The 19,375-nt window shown below is 48.9% G+C and overlaps 8 protein-coding genes and 1 non-coding gene across 9 annotated transcripts; 4 read left to right on the forward strand and 5 right to left on the reverse strand.

The window, feature by feature from the left end:
• Positions 1-1,300: 1,300 nt before the first annotated feature.
• On the reverse strand, positions 1,301-1,371 carry F9C07_t163. The gene has a single exon. It is a non-coding gene; the product is annotated as a tRNA-Gly (tRNA).
• Positions 1,372-3,584: 2,213 nt separating this feature from the next.
• Positions 3,585-5,427, forward strand: F9C07_2283458 (stomatin family protein). The gene is made up of 4 exons (XM_041291947.2): positions 3,585-3,993; positions 4,111-4,228; positions 4,288-4,780; positions 4,837-5,427. Exons 1-4 carry the CDS (start codon positions 3,807-3,809, stop codon positions 5,071-5,073), a joined length of 1,035 nt encoding a protein of 344 aa, XP_041146191.1. The 5' UTR covers positions 3,585-3,806; the 3' UTR covers positions 5,074-5,427.
• Positions 5,428-5,670: 243 nt separating this feature from the next.
• F9C07_3924 (uncharacterized protein) lies at positions 5,671-6,702 on the forward strand (the record flags this gene model as incomplete). Its single annotated transcript, XM_041285866.1, has 1 exon — positions 5,671-6,702. The coding sequence occupies one exon, from the start codon at positions 5,671-5,673 to the stop codon at positions 6,700-6,702; it is 1,032 nt and encodes a 343-aa protein (XP_041146192.1).
• Positions 6,703-7,468: 766 nt separating this feature from the next.
• Positions 7,469-9,332, forward strand: F9C07_3925 (uncharacterized protein; the record flags this gene model as incomplete). The annotated part of the gene is made up of 2 exons (XM_041291948.1): positions 7,469-7,654; positions 7,713-9,332. The coding sequence occupies 2 exons, from the start codon at positions 7,469-7,471 to the stop codon at positions 9,330-9,332; spliced, it is 1,806 nt and encodes a 601-aa protein (XP_041146193.1).
• Positions 9,333-9,592: 260 nt separating this feature from the next.
• Positions 9,593-11,337, reverse strand: F9C07_1532071 (uncharacterized protein). Its single transcript, XM_071508189.1, has 3 exons — positions 10,810-11,337; positions 10,598-10,750; positions 9,593-10,402 (listed from the first exon to the last, which is right to left on the reverse strand). The coding sequence occupies exons 1-3, from the start codon at positions 10,813-10,815 to the stop codon at positions 9,854-9,856; spliced, it is 708 nt and encodes a 235-aa protein (XP_071366435.1). The 5' UTR covers positions 10,816-11,337; the 3' UTR covers positions 9,593-9,853.
• Positions 11,338-11,630: 293 nt separating this feature from the next.
• Positions 11,631-13,742, reverse strand: F9C07_2232558 (C6 transcription factor; the record flags this gene model as incomplete). Its single annotated transcript, XM_071509911.1, has 5 exons — positions 11,631-11,877; positions 11,943-12,673; positions 12,724-13,438; positions 13,490-13,590; positions 13,671-13,742. 5 exons carry the CDS (start codon positions 13,740-13,742, stop codon positions 11,631-11,633), a joined length of 1,866 nt encoding a protein of 621 aa, XP_071366436.1.
• Positions 13,743-14,200: 458 nt separating this feature from the next.
• F9C07_3927 (protocatechuate 3,4-dioxygenase beta subunit) lies at positions 14,201-15,241 on the reverse strand (the record flags this gene model as incomplete). Its single annotated transcript, XM_071511155.1, has 2 exons — positions 14,201-14,544; positions 14,614-15,241. 2 exons carry the CDS (start codon positions 15,239-15,241, stop codon positions 14,201-14,203), a joined length of 972 nt encoding a protein of 323 aa, XP_071366437.1.
• A 1,721-nt stretch (positions 15,242-16,962) lies between these two features.
• F9C07_3928 (putative extracellular dioxygenase) lies at positions 16,963-18,376 on the forward strand (the record flags this gene model as incomplete). Its single annotated transcript, XM_041291949.1, has 5 exons — positions 16,963-17,212; positions 17,282-17,437; positions 17,488-17,630; positions 17,704-17,869; positions 17,943-18,376. The coding sequence occupies 5 exons, from the start codon at positions 16,963-16,965 to the stop codon at positions 18,374-18,376; spliced, it is 1,149 nt and encodes a 382-aa protein (XP_041146195.1).
• Positions 18,377-18,509: 133 nt separating this feature from the next.
• On the reverse strand, positions 18,510-19,321 carry F9C07_1531395 (uncharacterized protein). The gene has a single exon (XM_041285873.2). The coding sequence runs from the start codon at positions 19,134-19,136 to the stop codon at positions 18,642-18,644; it is 495 nt and encodes a 164-aa protein (XP_041146196.1). The 5' UTR covers positions 19,137-19,321; the 3' UTR covers positions 18,510-18,641.
• Between the last annotated feature and the right edge of the window lie 54 nt (positions 19,322-19,375).

The following is a 19,375-nucleotide window of genomic DNA, read 5'->3' on the forward strand; positions in this document are numbered from 1 at the left end:
CTGCGGGCCGATGGATGTTAATGCGGGCTAGATAATCAAGAAAATCTAAGCAAATTCAATGCCTAGTATATTAAATTATGTATTGAGGTGACGTGTGAGGCCTATAGGGGATCGACAAGTCCAGGGACACCGTATCCTGCACACCGCCCCGCGAGGACTTCACGAGTCCTTGGAGATATATATCCTCGGATAGGATTCTATTCTACAAAGAGATCGTACCGCAAACAACATTAGAATCCCTACTTTGCTCTCGCTAGAAATGTCACAATGATATGTAGTTCTATGATCCTGGAAGTTGGCTGGATTTGGGGTCAGGAGATCAGGTGAGCACTACCTCACTCAGCAGTCGTGAGTTTGGCATCCCAAATGTCCACAACATTTTCCACGTGGTGTTATCCATGCTCTGGGCAAGATGGTAATGGTATGATGTCCTCTTATGGGTCTGTGCCACCACCCACGCAAACAATGCACGATGTCTCGCTCTGGGAACATCGGCGTACGCTCGTTAGACACGGCTCTATCCTACGGCCCTACTAGGTATCATCTTCCATCACTTCTTTTGTACGAGGAGCAGCTGATTCTGCCGCGTACTTTTGCCATTGTCCTGCTCCTAGACCTCTTTAACTGTCACACATCGAAATCTGTCCCAAACCACTGCCACTTCCATCTCAAAGGCAATGGCAGTCGGCAATATTACCACGGTGCGCACCGGATTTGACGACACTGCCCCAGAGACTATTAGGCCGATGCATACCATCGGCTGGTTTTTCTGGTTATGCTGACGGCATCGAACTAGCTGTGCCTCACCACAGCCATTCCCCCGGCAAACAGATGGCAAAGGGGCTCCACGTACAGAATCTGTGATACACATACAATTGGCACAATCCTCACAGTCCTGAAATGGGATTGTTATGACGGTACATGGTCCCCAACAATTTATCCTCTTTGGGTAATAATGATTCACTACGATCCAGACCCGAGGGAATGTTGGAGATTTTGTTCTAGGGTCTCTTCCGAGGTAAGGTTGCTTCCAGCTTCGCCAACAGGGAGCGGATTCAATCGTTTGGTACCTTTTCTTCTTCTTCTCCCTTTCACCGTGCTCCTTCAGTCTGAACTGATCGGGGAATCGTCTCCGGAACAGTATCCATATAAGGCGGGAGGGTCACGATAGATGTAAATTGACTCCTAGTATCTTAATGATCTAGATTAAAAAGAAGATGGCGTCGATGTGGCTGAAAGGGATGAGAAGTAGATGAGTGAGAAAATGAACCAGGAAAAGTACAAAATCGAAAAAAAGAAGTGCATCATCCGTGAATCGAACACGGGCCTCATCGATGGCAACGATGAATTCTACCACTAGACCAATGATGCTTCTCATTGAAAGACGTTCAATCTTTTGACATTATACTCCTAAACCTTTTACCACTATATTAGTGTATCCTCGCGAGGGTCCTGGAGCGAAAAACGTCTTCCATCACTTCCACCCCACCTTCTTGAAAAACAAGACCAATCCGCTGGAGTTACGATGTGCTGCGGGAAACTGCATCATTGCTCCGTATCATACTCCATACCCACCTGAATTGCGGCGCATCGGTTAAATCATGGGTGTAGTGTGCGATATTAATATTGTTAGGCGACGATCATCCTGGATCACCTGTGTTGCCAGCATCCATGGCGCCTAATGTAGACGCAATGTCAGCCAGGCGGGCCAAGGAGCCACTGATAGAATATCTTAAGGCCATCGTCTCAAGGAGACAAACTAGACGAGGCAATGCAAAGACCCACGCACCCCTGTGCATGATTCCGTGCCCTCAGAAGACCCAGGGGTGAAACACGTGCGTGCCCTTGTAGCATATCTTAAAGTAGCTGATCAATGTCTTGCCTGCACCTGCGTAGCAAAGGTTGTGGTATGTCAAAATCCATGAACGGTGCGCAGTCAATGACTACAACGGTGACTTGAATTTAACCGATAATGCTATAACTGGATTCGCCACGTTTCTCAGAGGATCACGCCAAAGATGCCTCTTTCAGGGCACACACCCGGTGATAAAGTCGCTCGTTTGCTTGATATCAACAATGACTGGATATGATTCGCTATGCATGCTTAATCGACTAGTTTGGTAAGATGAAGCGAACATCGCTACCAAGCGCGCAGTCTATATCCAAGCACACATGCCATACACTGCCCCAAGCCTAGTGCCAACAAGGTGTGACTATATCACTGGCGATTATTTTCGGATAAATGGCATTGCCACGCTTCGGTAGATCGAGGCAGAGCTTGTATAGTAAAAGCATATCACATCAGAAGGCTCCGCTACGCGGCTCTGCATTTCCCAAATAAGTGTTAGTTCTCCTAGACTACTGATAGAGGACCCCAAATAAACAATTGAGCACAAGGTTTACACAAATATGCGGCCGACCCACTATAATTCCAAGCAAAAAGGGCCCCCAAAGCTCGGCCAAGATTGTCTGAGTTGGGAAGATTCAGCTGTTTACCAAGTTCACCATTCCATCCATTTGAAGTTTCACTGTACTATGCAACCCAAAGCAACATTGAGAGGTAGCAATCAAGCGGCTGTTCTTTGGAAGGGAAGGGTACGGAACGGCTATGGAGTAACAATGCCATTTGGACATGCTGAAGATCGGCACACCGCTTGGCACTTTGGGATTGGTGACCCGTCAGTCTACCAGGGGCAGTGATTGGTAACACGCGAAGAATGGTGCATAGCCCCGTTGCGCCCAACAGTAGGGCAAAGAACGGGAGACTTGGCTTGGCACTTATTTGCCCACCGAGCAATTCCCGTAGAAGTATTGATACGGCGTATGGATGTGCATAATCATATGTATGAATTTTGGATCATATTCTCCGAAGGAAGTTTGACCAGGGTCTGTCTTATGTACGGAGCATATAACGGCGTGCATGTTGTAGCGGCAGGAGACCTTGCAGCATGACAGTACTACCGCAGATGTTTAAGTTAAGAACTTAAGGGGATATGTTTGTAGTTGTAAATCGGAGTTCGAGCAAGGGCAGTGCAGGGTCCAAACTATTGTTTAGCATGACGTAAAGTGTGAAGTCCATGGCGGCCACTAGAAGACATCTGGAAGCATTGCTGAATAGACCAAGAATGTTCACGTGGAGTAAGGGGCGGCGGTGCTGTCTCAAAAATGATGTAATTATTTCAGGGATCACATAAAATCTCCTAAGCGTCATGTTCATTTGTCCTACCTAAAAGGGTAACTCGTATTCACTAATGTAGAGTTCAATTCGAGTCTTTTAGATCACTTTCCGGACCAACCTATGATACGGTGGCAGCGAAAGCACCTGATCACCCAGCAACCAAAGTCGAACCAACGGGGCCAAGAAAGTGACTCAGCCTTGGGAGAAACCTTAGGCCATCCTTCTTTATGGGTCTTTCCAACAATTCGACCTGTGCCGCAGCCAACGAATGCGCCCAGCTAGATAAAGCTAGGCTGAAAACGGAGTGATGGGCCCACCACAGCCCGGAAACCCACCCGGACCCATTCAGAAGCGGAGAAGCTGCCTTAGGTCAACCGCCAGCAACACTTAACTAGCTCATGCATGGTGAGAAGTAACATCCCAAATCAATTTGTTATTTAATCCGTTCATCTGCCCCTTCATTTCCGGCACTGCTACGGTATACATTCCAGCTCCTTTCTCTGTAACCTTGTATTATCGACCACTCTTGTTGGAACTTGTTTACGCCCGAATATTTGAAAGAAATCTACTCTTCACTGACCCGCAACCTTCTCCTGTTCTTTTCTCCACTCTCTGAACTATATCCAACATGTCTGCCGAAGACTCAGTAGTAAACGGCAAGGCGCCCGCTCAGCCGGGCAGCCACCATGACCGTGGACACTCCGGTCTTGTCAGTGTCCAACCCGCGCGCTTGGCCGATCTGCAGCCGAGGTATGCGCAGAAGCTCGAGCACGATGCTGAGAACCCGGAGGCTCATGGGTGGTATGCAGGCCTCAGTAAGTTTCCAGTCTTTATCTTCTTATCCACCATTTCTACTATTTCCACCATAATCTACATCATTTGAAGTGGTTTCCAGGTAATTTTGAACTTGCGGTGGCTGACCTCTAATGTAGTCCACAGTCTTGGAGAATGCATTGGATTCCTCGGTGCTATCCCCTGCTGCGTTTGCTGCCCGAACCCCTATAAGCCTGTAGCTCAAGGTGAAGTTGGTCTCGTGTCGAAGTTTGGACGGTTCGTGAGCCCGTAAACGGAAGCGTGAAGAAAGATGATTGTACTAATTTAGTCTTCAGCTTCGAACGTGCAGTCGACCCTGGCCTTGTTAAAGTGAACCCCCTGAGTGAGCACTTAACCGCAGTCGATGTGAAGATCCAGATCGTCGAGGTGCCTCGTCAGGTCTGTATGACCAAGGACAATGTCACTTTGAACCTGACATCTGTCATCTATTATCAAATCGTCTCGCCCCACAAAGCCGCCTTCGGTATCAGCAATGTACGACAAGCGCTTGTGGAGCGCACTCAGACCACTTTGCGCCATGTCATCGGAGCGAGAGTCCTGCAGGATGTAATTGAACGCCGCGAGGAAATCGCCCAGTCGACCTCGGAGATCATCGAAGACGTAGCCGCCGGATGGGGTGTGCAGGTCGAGTCCATGCTAATCAAGGATATCATTTTCAGCGATGATTTGCAGGATTCGCTTTCGATGGCGGCTCAGTCTAAGCGAATTGGTGAGAGTAAGGTCATTGCCGCTCGCGCCGAAGTCGAATCGGCCAAGTTGATGCGTCAGGTATGTCTTCTTTGTATATTATATATTGGTGAGTAAGAGCTAACCTTCACCTCTAGGCCGCTGATATTCTTTCCTCTGCTCCTGCTATGCAAATCCGGTACCTCGAGGCGATGCAGGCGATGGCCAAGACAGCAAACAGCAAAGTCATATTCTTGCCCGCCATGAATCAAACCGTGCAGCAACAACTTGCAGCGGCCGACAATGCCGGCGAGGGACCAAGCCGCTATGGAACTGGCAATGTCGACGACGGTTTTCAGCGCGCTATGAACGCACGGGTGGTCGAGAATATCTGAAGAACGAATCCTCCCAAATCCTGAAATATACGAGATGACTGATTTTGAACGACATACGGTAATTCTGACTGAATACTTTAAACTGCGTGTTTTATATTTATGAGGCCTTTCGCAGACAGTTTCGCGGCTTTCTATACCTCCTAATCTTGGTTTTTTTTTGTTGTTTGAATGGACTGACGATACCCATCCTCTTCCCTGTCTCTGCTTGGGTGAAGATTGAGCTTGCTTGTGTGATAATCAGATATAGTGTGCTATTCATTGTCAATAATTGAAATATCTCTCTTTGAGCCTGGTCATCGTCTAGTCCTTAGGTAATTCAAGAAATAATATATTGATTTCTGGCCTCATGTTTCCACACAAAATGTAAGCAATGGGACGACTAAGGTCCAAGGCGGTGAATCCATTTCGTGGGCGCAGGACATCGCATTGCCGAAGGTCTGGCCAACAGGCTACCGCTCCCCACTGTCTTATACTATAGCTACAAACCGTCATTATCCAATTTGAAGACCGATAACCTTGAATTAGCTCATGCTATAGAACTCTACAGGGCAATCCTGCCCCTCAATGCCTCCGCAAAGGCGCTCCTTACGCAAATAAATGGCCCCATCACAGAATCCCGGACCAGCTCGCGCAGCTGCCCGAACACCCATCTCACGACCTTCGTTCGACATTACGCCCGACTTCACCGACCCATCCTTTGACCCCGCCGAATTCCTAAATGATGTTCTCCCTCCGCTGACGCTGGCGTCGCCGCAATCCTATACCCCCCGGGGCTCGACGGCCGTTTCCCTTGCCGAGTTATCGACCCAAGTGCAGTCGATCCTTACGCAGATAAACGCCCAGAACGTTCGACTCTCCAATAATCTGACTCAGCTGACCGATGAAATCTTACGGAGTGGCAATCGCCTCGCCTACGAAGTTGAAGTGCTGCGCGGCGAAGCAATCGGGTTGTCCGAGACCCTGACGGAAACCTTACGAGATGATATTGCTAGGTTCGTTCCGGATACGGTAGAATCGAACCGGGAGGGCAATCTGGAATCAGAAGACGACGGAGAAGAGACGCAGGCAGCGGACAATCGAGAGGAGACTGTCCAGGATCCCGATTTTATCAGGAAGCTACGGACCTTGAACCAAGTACGAGCTCGCCTGGAAGAAGTTGTTCAGACTTTTGGAGATTCTATGGAATGGCCGTTGCCGCCCTCTGAGACTTCCCTGACGTCGTCGTTTATCTCCGTTTCTGCTCCAGAACCAGGCTCAGAAGCTCAGAGTCAAGAGGAGAAGGGCCAGGAGGTTGCGAAGAAGCTGCGCACCGAAGTGACAGAGCTTCTCGATAGCAATGGTGGAGGGGAAGAAGGATTGGAGGCTGCTACGAGGCGGGTTGAGGCTCTACGAGTGCTGGCGACCGTATGGAAAGGAACCGCAGAAGAGAAGGCGCGGACGAGATTTGTGGACGGATTGGCGAAGATGATCGATGACCGGCGGCGGGCGCTGGAGAACCAGGGTAAAATCAACTCATCTCAGCAACAGGGGAAGCCGCCAGTTGGCCATCGGCGCCAGGAAAGTGAAGGACCGGGAGGTGGTATCTTCAAAAACCTGCAGCGACTACGGGAGGAGATCTACCTTGAATGATACGTTGCATATCTGGGATGTGTATATAGTAATAGACTAGAAACGTTTCATGTCTGTGCCCGAGATATCTGTAATGATGCGTACATACATGAAACGGGCCAAGACCGGGGATGAGATATATTGATGACGCGGCCGATTGTGAGTTAAGATCGGGCGTAAGGCTTCATTATCAGTTGTCATTCTTGGCAAATCGACCATTGCAAGTCCCGTGGGAATTTCTGTCCAGGTTTCGGTATCCTGTTCAGGTGGATAAATATTGCGGGCTAGACTTCAGTCAAGAGCCGTGGGGGAGATAAACTCCTGTCGCACGCGGAAAATGCGAATGGGTCCCCACTGCCTACGTAAATCACCCCCCAAACTCGTCGCAATCCATCGCTTGTTGCAACGTACGCTTCTTTAAACTTCAGGGCATACAACTCCAATCCACTTCCTCTTCTTCAGTTGACAGTCTGCCACCCTGAGTTTAGCGGCTGTAACGCCCGATATAATTCTCTGGTTCTTTCACCATCTTGTCGTCATTATCCCCGACTGCATACTTTTAATGCGCCGACACGATATGGCATCTGGTTGTTGTCATTGAGTTCCCATCACTCTGATTAGATGTCTTACTGCAGGAATGCTTATCTTCCGGTGATCCCAACCACGTTCGCTGAACGCTGAACTCAGTCTCGTACGATCAGCAGGACTGACGTCTCCTGGACTGCCTGTCCTAACTCAAGGACTTTGTCTCAATCGAAGGCTCAACACATACTTCGGCGCCCTTAGAATGGCTACTCTGGGGGTTCCCAATGGCCCCTGGGCCGACCGGTATCATTTGGCGCGATCTACGATAACGACGCACCTACAGCAGCTTTACCATTTTAGACCGAGGGCTCGACCGACGAGAACTCTGTTCCTCACAGTCGCAGCATTCCTGCTCTTCATTGTCCTTCTGTCGCATTCTCCCACTGAGGTGAGCTATTGCGGAATGAGTACCTTAGCATACAGACTAACCAATGTTCCTTCTGTAGCCAGCCGTCAATTACTGGTTAAAATATCCATCGTATCGTTCATCTCGAGATCGCCCCGAAGACCTACAAATCGTTCAAACGGGGAGACCTACCCTCACCAGAAATGATACGCTTCCAGGCAGTCTCCAGAAAAATAACCCCTCATTCCACCTTGTCATTCCCGCAAAGAGCAAATCCCCCGCTCTTTGTCGCATGTTGACATCCGCCATGATCCTGAACTATCCGCCACCAACGCTGATTAATTATGGCAAAAAACTTCCCGAAGGAGCTAAAGAATATGATGTTATGAAGGACCGGATCACTGGCATATATGAATTCCTCGATAAGACACGCCACGTTCAAGACAATGACTTCGTCCTTATCGCCGACGGTACAGACTTCTTCTTCCAATTGCCCCCAGATGTGTTGATCCAACGATTCCAAAAGCTTCTGAAGGAGAACAATGCGAAGCTGCAACAAAAGTATGGCCTGGTGATGGTGGAAAAGGCCTTTGAACAGACTCCTCCGGAGACAGTGCAAAAGTATACACAGAGAGTTCTATTTAGCGCCAGCAAAGAATGTTGCCCTGGCCTCTCTCATGATGCAGGATGTGTTGCAGCACCGGAGTCCAGCCTCCCCCCTGACATTTATGGGTGGAAGACCGACCGCTACCCGGACGGCACCCTTACTCGACCGCGGTGGATCAAGCCAGGCGCAGTGATCGGCCAAGTCGCAGATCTGAAGGCAATTTATGCTGAGATACTGCGCTTCGTTGAACACAACCACAATGCGCAAGGGGACTATGTCGCCCTGACCCAATTATTCGGACGACAAGAGTACGTCCGGGAACTGGAAAGGCGCAGAACTTCTAACCCATTCATGGAATGGATGTATACACAGATCGGCATTTCCGAAGCCTCGAATCTTACAGGGCTGAATCCGCGCTTGGAGACCGGACGCCGGTACGAGTACGGTATTGGCGTTGACTATGAATCCCAGCTTTTCTTTAACATGTGGAATTCCAAGAACGACGTGGAATGGTTACAGTACAACAATGTCTCCAAGACATCCTCCGTCCAGATGCAGCATGGCGTCCCACGGGAGAGGCGCCTTTTGCTTCCCGAGGATCTCAATCCCGAGCAAGTCAGCAATCCATTTATCCAGCCCAAGGTTGGCAAAGATGAGCCTCTCACCCCCCCTTACAATGCTACGCTGGACGCCCTCCCAAACCCCCAGCACCGTTCATGGCACAATCTCCCCCTGCTGACCAATGTCCACTCGGCCACGGTCCCTGCCCTGGTTCGCCTGGACGGAGACCCAAAGCTGCGAGATACGTGGTGGTCCAAGATGTGGTATTACCCCTGGGCACGAGCTCTTCTCCGCAAGTATGTGCGCTCCCCAAGTGGGTTCGAAGCCGCGCAGTCGGCCTTACTAGGAGGCCAAGAGTGGTGGGATCTGCGAGGCGGTAAGGGTGGTATTTGGACCGAGAAAGGCGAGTGGATCGATTACAGCGAAGTCTGCGTGGGCTATGAACGGGATCTGTTCAATGATGGTTTCGGAAAATGGAGGAGAGAGGACGGAGACTCCGACGAGCCGGTTTATAACCAGTTTGGCCAGTTGATCAAGGGCAAAGAAGACTGATTGCACTTCATTGTTTTCTTGAATAATACCCGCCGCGCTACAATCGCCAGGTGCTTGCCTGCAACCAAATTTGAGAATGAACGACCACACACCACCTCGTTGTTTCATCGAATGCTGCATCCCCATTTCCATTTTCCTGCACATATTTTCTAATCTGGCTGCCAATGCGACGCGAGCCATCGACCATGTTCTATGGCATCAATATACATACGATAATCGATTCCGGAATATTCCTAACCGTGCGTTATCAACGCGATGGATCTCGTTGCCTCTAGAATGGATCTATTGACATTCTTGTACGATATTTATTCCCTACAAGTATCCAAGAGATACCCGAAGATACCTACGACATTATCCTATCATTCACATAAAACTAACACCAAAAACCAATGGATATCATTTTCATAAACCAAAAAGATAAAAAAAATAGAAAATGTCCAAGTAGATGAACCTACACCCAGCCCCAATCTAACCCATCAAAGAAGAAAAATAAACAGCAGAAATAAGAAGAAAAAACCAACCTAACCCGCCCCATTCATCGCCTGCCCCCTCCCCAACGTCCCCCGAATAATACCCAAAATAGCCACCACATCCTCATCACTAAACCGCTCCTCCCTCTCCTCAATAACAGTATCCAACAGCGCAAGCGCCCCATAATCCTCCTCCCCAAGTTCTCCCTCCCCTTCAGCAACCCCCTCCCCATTCACATCAACATCCATCCCATCTCCATTCCCATTAACAACCTCCCCATCTCCCTCCCCAGCTTCCCCTTCGCCTTCCTCTTCCTGCCCATCCTCACCCGCTCCCGCGGGCGCATCCTGCATCCCCACACCCAGATTAACAATCATCAATACCTCGCCCTTCGTTAACCCGTAAGGCTGTAATTGGGTAATCAGGTCGCGAAGCGCGATGTCCATGGGTGTCGGTGCGTTGGATTGGATGAGTGGGAGGGCCGGGGTATCGGTTTGGGATTGCGATTGGGCTAGTTGTTGGAGTTGTTCGGGGCTTTGGTGGGTGTATTTTGGGTATTTGTAGAGGTGGGGTGAGAGGCGGGAGGCATAATTGTGGATCTGGTTGGTAGAGTTGGTTAGCTTTCCGTCTCTCTCCTTGAATATATATATACATATATGTATCTCTCTCTGTCTGTCTCTTGGGGACATTGAGTTGGTGGATTGGTGTGGCGAGAGAGAGATTGTTTCGTGGTTCTTTTGTAGGTAGGAGATGGTGTGTGTTCCAGTGAAGATGGACTTGAGAAGGGTATGTACCTCTTTAACAACGGTATTGTGGTCTCGTAGGTCTGGGCTTGGGACCCAGTGTCGGAGGTTTGGGGGTGGGTTTGGTGGTCGGCGTGGTGGGTTTGCTGTTAGGTAGGCTAGGACCTCGATGTTGGTGAGGACTGCCGATTGGGGGTCGATTACCTGCAGTTTTATTGTTAGGTTTGCTGTGATAATTTCGGGGCTAGGGATTGGAAGCGTACCCTCATTGTTTATGTGCGTTCGGTGCGTTTGGGGTTTCTTTTATGCAATGTGTATTGCAGTGAAAATGTGAGGGGAATGGGAAAATTGAAGAGATATTGACGGCAGAATTGGGCGGTGTGGTTATGCTATGTATGATTCCGCCTTTCGGGCGTCTGCTTAGGGATATTCGGTATGTAGATCAGAAATACTAAACAGCATTTTGGAAATGTAATATTTGATTCATTGTATGCTACATGTCTACTGGGCGGGATAGGATAGCATAAAGAGACAGAAAACCCGGCCAGTAAAGTCAACAGCTGGATGCGATATGCATGGTTTAATGCAGGCAGAGGCGCTACGGCCCTTGATAAGCTCCAATTCCACAATCTGGAGATAGAGACTGTCTTATGCTCGGCACCGTGGATGAAGTTTCTATCGGCCCATTGTAGTGCACAGCAAATTGCTGTTATGTCAGAGAGACGAGAGTCAACTTTCATCTTGACCATCTGTCGATGAATTCCTGGTCTCTTCTCCTATCTGTTTGTGGACAAGTTCACATTGCCATCATACGTTTTGAACTGGCCCACTGCTGTTAAAGATGTGTGAATAGGGCATTCCAAGGGTTCATACAGGACTCAATAGGAAAATATTGCAATACATACCGCACAGACGGATTATGAACTACACCGGGCAAGAGCATTCGAGGCTTCCTAATACTCGTTTGTTCATATCATGTGAGACTCGATAGCTTAGATTTGACTGTCACTCAGAAGCGATCGTCAAACTATCATAGTGTCATGTGCATATTTTGCGCATTGAAACGCGCTAGCACGATGTATGATCACTGGTTTGCAGCCCTGTATAGCGACTGTCTTGCCAAGAAGACCAATCTTTGGATGAAAGGCTCAGTGAGATAGAACGGAGGAAAGCAACTCGCCTCTTGGTTATCTCGATTACGTTCAGTGAATATACCTGCGGTCTCCTCTATGATCTGCAGGTCTTCTTCGGAAGTTGGCGCGGGAGGAACGGTGGTAATCAGTTGCCAAAAGAGAGAGATTACTGCAGTAAGCAGAAATTGAGCATAAATCCTGTCACAAAGAGGGCATCCAAAGTCAGTCGAACATACACGTCCAATTAAAAAGGTCATACCAACCAAAAGGTTTCAGGCATAATAAGGTGGCGCACTCGACTGAGGTAGAGTAAAGTGGACCGTGCTGACTGGTGGCATATCTCCATACTGGATGGTAGTAAGGACCAGCTCTGGGGTGATGCTATACCCCCGTTATTGCTTGCCCCATGAATCTTTGCTAAACAGTAGTAGTACTCTAGATGTATGTTCACGCCCCGTAAACTTAGATCGTGAAGTAAAGAGTCAGGCACGCTCCGGTCTAAGACGTCTTCCGGTTGACACGTAACTGGAAAGTTCGATTTGATGTCGCTCAGCTCCTGATCCAGTTCACGGATGTATTGAATCCGCCTTGCTTCAGGCTGGGCTATACCATGGTCAGAGTACAGCAAATGTTGTATTTTGGATTTTATGAGGGCAAGGCGGAGGTCTGATGGGAAGAGAAGCTCCTTCGTTGATAAAGGTTCTGGAAAAAACGACCGATCAGAGGAAGTCGATACATAAGCGGCAGGCAGATATAGGTCACAGTCGGCATCGTTGATCAAAGGAGTCTTGCATTCTCGAAGCGACATTTCTTTGTCGATGCCGTAGCACAGCCAAAACAGAGCTCGCACGTGTTGGCGGTGCTGACTCTGTTCTAGTGTCTCTTCAGGGGGTGCCCTGTTTCGGTTGGCTCCCATATTATACAGCATTCGTGTAGCCATGGCAAGTAGGATTCCTGCCGGCCGCGGTTGACCAAGGGGAGCAATGTATAGGGCCTGCGATGTTAGAGATATGTCTAGATCCCAGGGCCGCCAGAGCCACTTACTAACAAAATAAGAGCTTCAAGGCTTCGTAGATTGGCATTGTCTATCATTAATTCAGGTAACAAAGTCAGCACTGCTTGCACGTATGCATCAGGGTCGGCATCAGCAAAAGCCATGTCATCCCCGCGGATTCGGGTGACCAGAGCCGTTAATGCAACCAGACAGGCGTAGTTAGCAGGACTTGTTGTGATGTCGGGATTGCCAAGGGCTTTTGGATCGAGATGGAGGGGTGTATTTTCAATATCGACAGCTGGGAAGATGGAATAGAGTCTGTTTTTCGAAAAGTACTCAATTGAACGCTGGATTAGAGACCGCGGTGGCCATTTTGGAACAATGGTCCTCGTTGAATGTGTTGGATACTGCAGTTTGAACGATTGGGCTAGTTGATTTAAGAAATCTTCAATGTTGAGAACGAACCCCGTCCGTTCGTAAACGGTAGAGGAGAAGCTTGGGGTCAGAGCAAAAGGAGCGGCGCGGGGACCGCAGAACCCTAGATGCCACCGAAAGTTTGAGAGCGCTGCATCGAAGCTGTATGATTCAAGTAGGTAGGTGGTGGCTGACCACGAACTGAGGAACTGGTGGGGGATCTCAAGAGGACTGCTTCCGCTTGAAAGAGCTTTGGGAGGCGTATATTGGTCCGAATTCAGACGGTTCTCTCGCTCTGCCTTCAGTGCTTCTTCCAGATGTCGTACTCTAGCTTTCGCATCGGCCAGCTCTCTATGACATGGTTAGTTGAGTTAATTGAGAGGGTAGCTGCTTGTAACCTACTCGCGGACGCTTTTCCGTTGTTGCGCTGTCGGGGTGAAAGTGCAAGGCACCCCTGCCAGGGTACATGTTTCGCAGGCTGGTTTCGCTCTGTCACAGCCAATCTGTTAGGCATAATGGAAAAAAGGTCAATGATTAGTGATTCTAGTTTTATTACCCCACAACTTAGTTGCCGGTTACCTACCCTCCGATGTCGACATAGATCGCAGGCCGTCCGCACTCGTCCACCACGTGAAGCGACGGCAGATCCGCTCATGAAGTTGGCTACTAGATGGGTCTCCTGGTATAATTGAGCAACCTGACAGTTCTGAAATAATGCAGGAACACGAAGAATATAATTGACTTTTGCCCGCAGCAGTGGACTGGACAATGAATGGCCTAATAGAGATGGTGGATTTCCCCCGGGTTCTCACCGCAGTGCTGGTCACGAAACCTCCACATGATAAATTTGGGTTTTAAGCATGACCCACTCCTGTCCACTCCCGTCTTAAATAGTAATAGTAACGACTCACGAGCCGTACCAATTCTAATTCTATACTAAGTCTATTTGGATGAATTAGCCAAGAGAAGCTTACGTAGGAATCACCTTAGATAATTTTTTCTTTTCACAAGCTGGTGTTCCTAAGAGAACCTTTCCTCTCATCAAGCTTCCTACAAGCCTAACTAACTATTGCACATAACATAAAACCTTGAAGATCCGTTATAGTGTAGACCTTATTTCTCAAACGTCTCAATCGCGGCTGTGTCTACGCCGATAGTGATGTATCCAATCATTCCCTTACTGATGTCCTCACCATCCGCTGGGACGACGGATACAACGGGATTGAATCCTCCATCAGTGCCCTCCGGGAATATAGTGTCTTGCGCGTTGGTGGTGCGATTGATTTGAGTGTGTGAGGCGTAAGGCTCCAAGCTCATAACCTTTTGCGAAAGCGCTTCATCGAAATAGAGCTGTCCCGTGCTTACAGTATTGCCGGAAACAATTGTGCCGTTTCCTCGAACACTCCAGTCAGTGTGCGCTTGAACATGTATATGAATAGCACGCTCGACGTAGAATCCTATAGTGCATAGATGTATCAGTATTTGATGGCCGAATATCTATTGCCTCACACTTTGCTAGGTCTCACCTGGGAATATGGTCTTAATCTCCATGACCCCATTCTCGTCAGTAGGCCACATTCCCCGCAAGAAGGTAGTATCATCCGTATGGAGATCGGTAACACCAATCTCAAAATCAGTGATGTTCAGTTCAGCCAGAAGCTTTTCAAACGGAGTATTGGGCGAAAGGTGAGTGAACGAGGAGTAGGATCCAGTTGCATTACAATGCCAGAAGTCGAGGAGGACATTCGGTAAGGGCTCGCAGGTCGCCATGTCGAGGACCCCCACATCAAGCCACAAAGGCACACCTGCTTGATCCTCCGCCATATCCTGACGCAGAGTCTGAGAGCGCGGCCAGATGTAGGGGCCCTGGGTTACCTCGGGATTAAGGACACAAGTGTCGTTCTGTATGGTGTCGTAGTAAGGGGCTTCTGTGGTAATCTCGAAAGTCGTGTTGTGACCCGACCCTTCCCAGCGTTTCTGCATTGCTCTCTTCGCTATGCGGCGTCGATTGAAATCCGCAGCGTGGTTGGCACACTGCTTGGCTAGCCCATCGCGCCGCTGAATCTCTGCACGAGGCACGGCATGGTCAGGGCCGGGGTGAGCAATTGCAGTTGTCGCTGCTAGAGCAGCAAAAATGAGCTTTGAAACGAACATGCTTGATTTCCAATGACAGTGGATGAATAGCCAAGGGCATGCATAGCTTGAGGAAAGTAAAAGCCCATGGGGCCTTTATAGCCCTCGAGGAGATACACTCCGCTCCGGCCCAGACATCGCATCTGCCATCCTCAGCCGAATTTCTCTATCACCAAGAAGCCGTGAATCAGGATGTCCATGGAAGCGGAGCATGTCTTGCACCGACGGCCTCCGGCTCCTTGCCAAGACCGCCATTTTCCAGATCCCCGGAGGTAGGTCGGATGTGATCCTTGTTGTCATGGTTGTAGAACTCCACCTTCTCTCTCCCCACCCCTACTGTGTAGATAACAAGATATCTCACACCGAACATGATTTCACGTGCTGCTATGAAACAACTGTGTTCAGAAAAAGTAGTCTTTACCTAACTTTAGTTCACACAGCCATGAGTTAGACCACTAGGTTGCGCGTCCATTAAAATCAAGTCTTAAAGTCAATTGCTATCACAAACGAACGTGGGGCTTTACTGAGCCGTGAAGAAACCCCATCTCATTTCTTCATTTGGTTCACCGCGTAATCATTTCTTGGCTTCTGTGGATGGGCACATTTCCAGGAGCATTCAGGATTTATACCCTGGCCTAGGGAATCACGAAGTGGGCGAAGCTGAAGAATATCTCGGAGATGATTGGAAATGCTCCAGTGATCAGCGTGGATCGTCGATCACGGAGAAAAGGGTTCCCGCTGACTCAGCGCGTAGGTCCCCGCAAAATAGTCTGGGTGGCTTCATCAAGCTGGTAAAGCCCTAACTGCGGTCTACGCATGCAGGCCCAAAGAGCAATGTAATTGTCTCTGATTGGAGCGTCTTGGAGTTCCGGTATTCAATAATGCAACGGCACAGTTTGAACGGTGTACTTGAAACCTCATCAACCGGCTAGACGATCATATGTACTTCCCGAGCTACAAAGGCTGGGCACGATATTAGCTGCGGTACACCATAGATTAGCGTCTACTAGCATTTTCAGTGAATGGTATTCTCTTCAACGTTCTGTGTACGACACTAAGCTTATCTTACTTTAGGTGGTATCTGCATAGCCTGTGGATATCTAGTCCAGACCAATATATGCTCTTGTGGAGTTGACAAATGAAAAGCCCAGGGGCACACCGCAGTAAGTTGATTCTCACCCACTTGTCAATAGCAGTACAGACCGGAATAGTGTTGCCTGTAATAGCGGACGGCGTTAATATAGATATAGATTTACTCCGAGTGGTAAACCAGAATGCTGCAGCTAGTGAAACCGTCCATGATGTAGCTCAGGAGTGCAATCTAGAACAGTTCGGCTATGTACAGAGTTAGTTGCGTCAAGACTCAAGATTGCAAAAAGCTTCGTCATCTAGGTGGACCTCATTCTATAAGTACTCTCATTACTCGTCAACAACAACTTCCTCGAAATGTAGGCGCCTAAAAAGTGTTCCACAAACACTTGTGGAGTACAATCCAGGTACCAGCAGTGAAACAGGAACCGTGCTAAGATCTGCAACACCATTGGCAGATGCAAAATAGAATAGACATCAGTCGTGGGTGTCTTAACTAGAGCCAAATTGTGCTGCTAGTTTATGGATCTAACGTCTTTACTCATGTTGTAGAGGCGTCACATATAAAGCTCACATCCTCGTCCTCAGTTGCTGTTCTTCCAACTCACAAGAACTATCTTTAGTCTTATTTCCCCTCCTCAGATCAAGTCACCATGGTCCAACTTGCCTCTACCCTTACTCTCGGCCTTGCTAGTATAGCAAGCATTGTGTCCGCTCATCCAGGGCACAATGTCGAAGTGGAAGCTGCTGAACGTGCCAACTTCCTGAAAAAAGCTCCAATTCGGTCACGCAGTCTCGCTCACTGTGCCACAAGCTTGAAGGCACGTGGTGTCGAGGACCTCAACGTTGCTCGCCGTGAGAATGCTGTGCAGCTGCTACGCAGGGACAGGGGCTTGGATACCGGTATGCCCGTGGATTTCTAATCGAACATGCAAGCTTTATGCCACAGAATACATACTGATCTATCTTCAGGGGCTCGCTACCTCAAAGCACGGGACCTGGACTCTGTGCTGGCGACGGATCACCACTCCAAATTGACTCATGTTGATCCTTCCACCGACCCTCGCGTCCTGTTTGGCTCGGAGGGTACATGTATTGTACAACCTGAGGTGACACAGGGACCCTACTGTACGTTCATTGGAACAGCTGTTGCGTATCACTTAGCTGACTATGGGCAGACATCGCCGGTGAACTGATCCGCAAGAATGTCGCCGAAGACCAGCAGGGCGTGCCGCTGTTCATGGACATCCAGCTCATCGATACCAACACCTGCGAACCCCTCCCTGAGATCTACACGGATATCTGGCACTGCAATGCCACGGTGCGTCTACCAAGCACATTCCCAGCTACCGGAGGCCATTGAACATCAGAAAACTGACTTTAACATGCTCCAGGGTGTTTACTCTGGTGTTGTCGCTAGCGGTAACGGTAATTCGAACGATGACAGCAACCTCAATACCACGTTCCTTCGCGGTGTTCAACCTAGCGGCCACGACGGTGTTGTCCGCTTTGAGTCCATCTTCCCTGGCCACTACACTGGCCGGGCTATTCATATTCACGGTATGGTCCTATTGAAGGCGTACTTACTGCCTAAACGAATAAGCTTGTTGCTAACGACTCATGTGACACATAGTGGTTACCCATCCTGCTAATGAGACCAAGATCTTGCCCAACGGTACCATTGCTGGCATGTACGACGGTCACTCCTCGCATGTTGGTCAGATCTTCTTTGACCAGGACCTCATCAATGAAGTCGAGAAGAACATCCCATACTCGACCAACACGCAGGAGTTGACTGAGAACGCTGATGATAGCATCCTTTCAACGGAGGCTGACACCACCGACCCATTTATGGAGTATGTTCTGCTTGGTGACGATGTCTCGGATGGTATCTTCGCCTGGATTTCAATCGGCATTGACGCTAAGAGAGATGATTCTCTCTCCCCTGAGGGTTACTGGACCGAGACTGGAGGAGAGGTCAACGATAACTTCAGCATGAACATGGCCGGTATGGGTGACCTGCCGACGGGCGCTGTCAGCAGCGCTGCTCCTAGCGCTTCTGCATAAGCGAACGGCAATGGTTGTCTCAGGAAGTAAATAAAATGATGCATTTGGATAACGTGTTAGACGTTTCCTTACTTCTTTAGGCATGAGGGCGGGATGTTATTGCAGTATAGATTGTTTTGGAGAAGGAGCTGACTGTAATTTACCTGTAAAAAGAAGGATACTTCAACATCTCTTTCACGCTTAGCTGAGCTTGTTAATTATTCCTTTCAGCAGCATGTATAGAAATCGGAGAAATATTCTCGCACTCACCCATAGAATTTAACTCCTAAATAGCAAACCCACAGACCTTTGACACCCCAACAGGCCTAGGCTGCACATTCCTTACAGCATCCCCCGCCTCCGCATTCCCCCAATCCATCACCTCCCTCTCCAGAACCCCCATTTCCAAGACCTTACCCCCACACAGCAAACCCCTCTTCCTCAGCAACTCTAGCACCTTCAACAACCACGTCCGACACGTAACCCCCATATCATTGACCCGGTCATCGTAGCTGCGTATCAGCTGGTCTACTTCGTTCAAGACAGACTGAGAAGAAGAAGGAAAATCTGCGATGCGGATAAGGCCGACCAAGAGGAAGGAGTTTAAGATGGCTGATTCCGGAGCATGCGCGGCGATCCAGCCGGTGCTTTCGTTTGTGATATGGTATTTTGTTCCTGTCTCGTGATGGTGAAGGTAAAGGGCCCAGTGGAAGTTGTCTGGGATTGGTGGGTCAGTGCGGATGTAGAGAGCGATATAGAAGGAGTTTGGGGTTAGAGACATTGTCTTTTGTTTTGCTATATAGGTGGTGTGGAGATATCTATAATTAATAGGCGCGAGTAGATGCAGTAGTATAAGAGATGGGTGTGGTACAAGAAACAGACATTGAGAGCAGGTCCAAATAGTCCGGAGATACTTACTGTAATCAGCTACCGTACTACAGCCACGAACATGGATGGATAATATCAAGATTAGACCTAACTGCCTTTACCAACAAGCACCGCTGCGCCATGGATAGATGA

Source organism: Aspergillus flavus, chromosome 4 (genome assembly GCF_009017415.1).
Source record: "Aspergillus flavus chromosome 4, complete sequence".
NCBI lineage: Eukaryota > Fungi > Ascomycota > Eurotiomycetes > Eurotiales > Aspergillaceae > Aspergillus > Aspergillus flavus.

Coding starts and splice junctions, on each gene's coding strand:
- F9C07_2283458 (XM_041291947.2), top strand. CDS start 3,807: ATGTCTGCCGAAGACTCAGTAGTAAACGGCAAGGCGCCCGCTCAGCCG. Junction 3,994..4,110: donor TGGGTGGTATGCAGGCCTCA/GTAAGTTTCCAG, acceptor CCTCTAATGTAG/TCCACAGTCTTGGAGAATGC. Junction 4,229..4,287: donor CTCGTGTCGAAGTTTGGACG/GTTCGTGAGCCC, acceptor TTTAGTCTTCAG/CTTCGAACGTGCAGTCGACC.
- F9C07_1532071 (XM_071508189.1), bottom strand. Junction 10,403..10,597: donor ACAATACCGTTGTTAAAGAG/GTACATACCCTT, acceptor TCTACCAACCAG/ATCCACAATTATGCCTCCCG.
- F9C07_1531395 (XM_041285873.2), bottom strand. CDS start 19,136: ATGTCTCTAACCCCAAACTCCTTCTATATCGCTCTCTACATCCGCACT.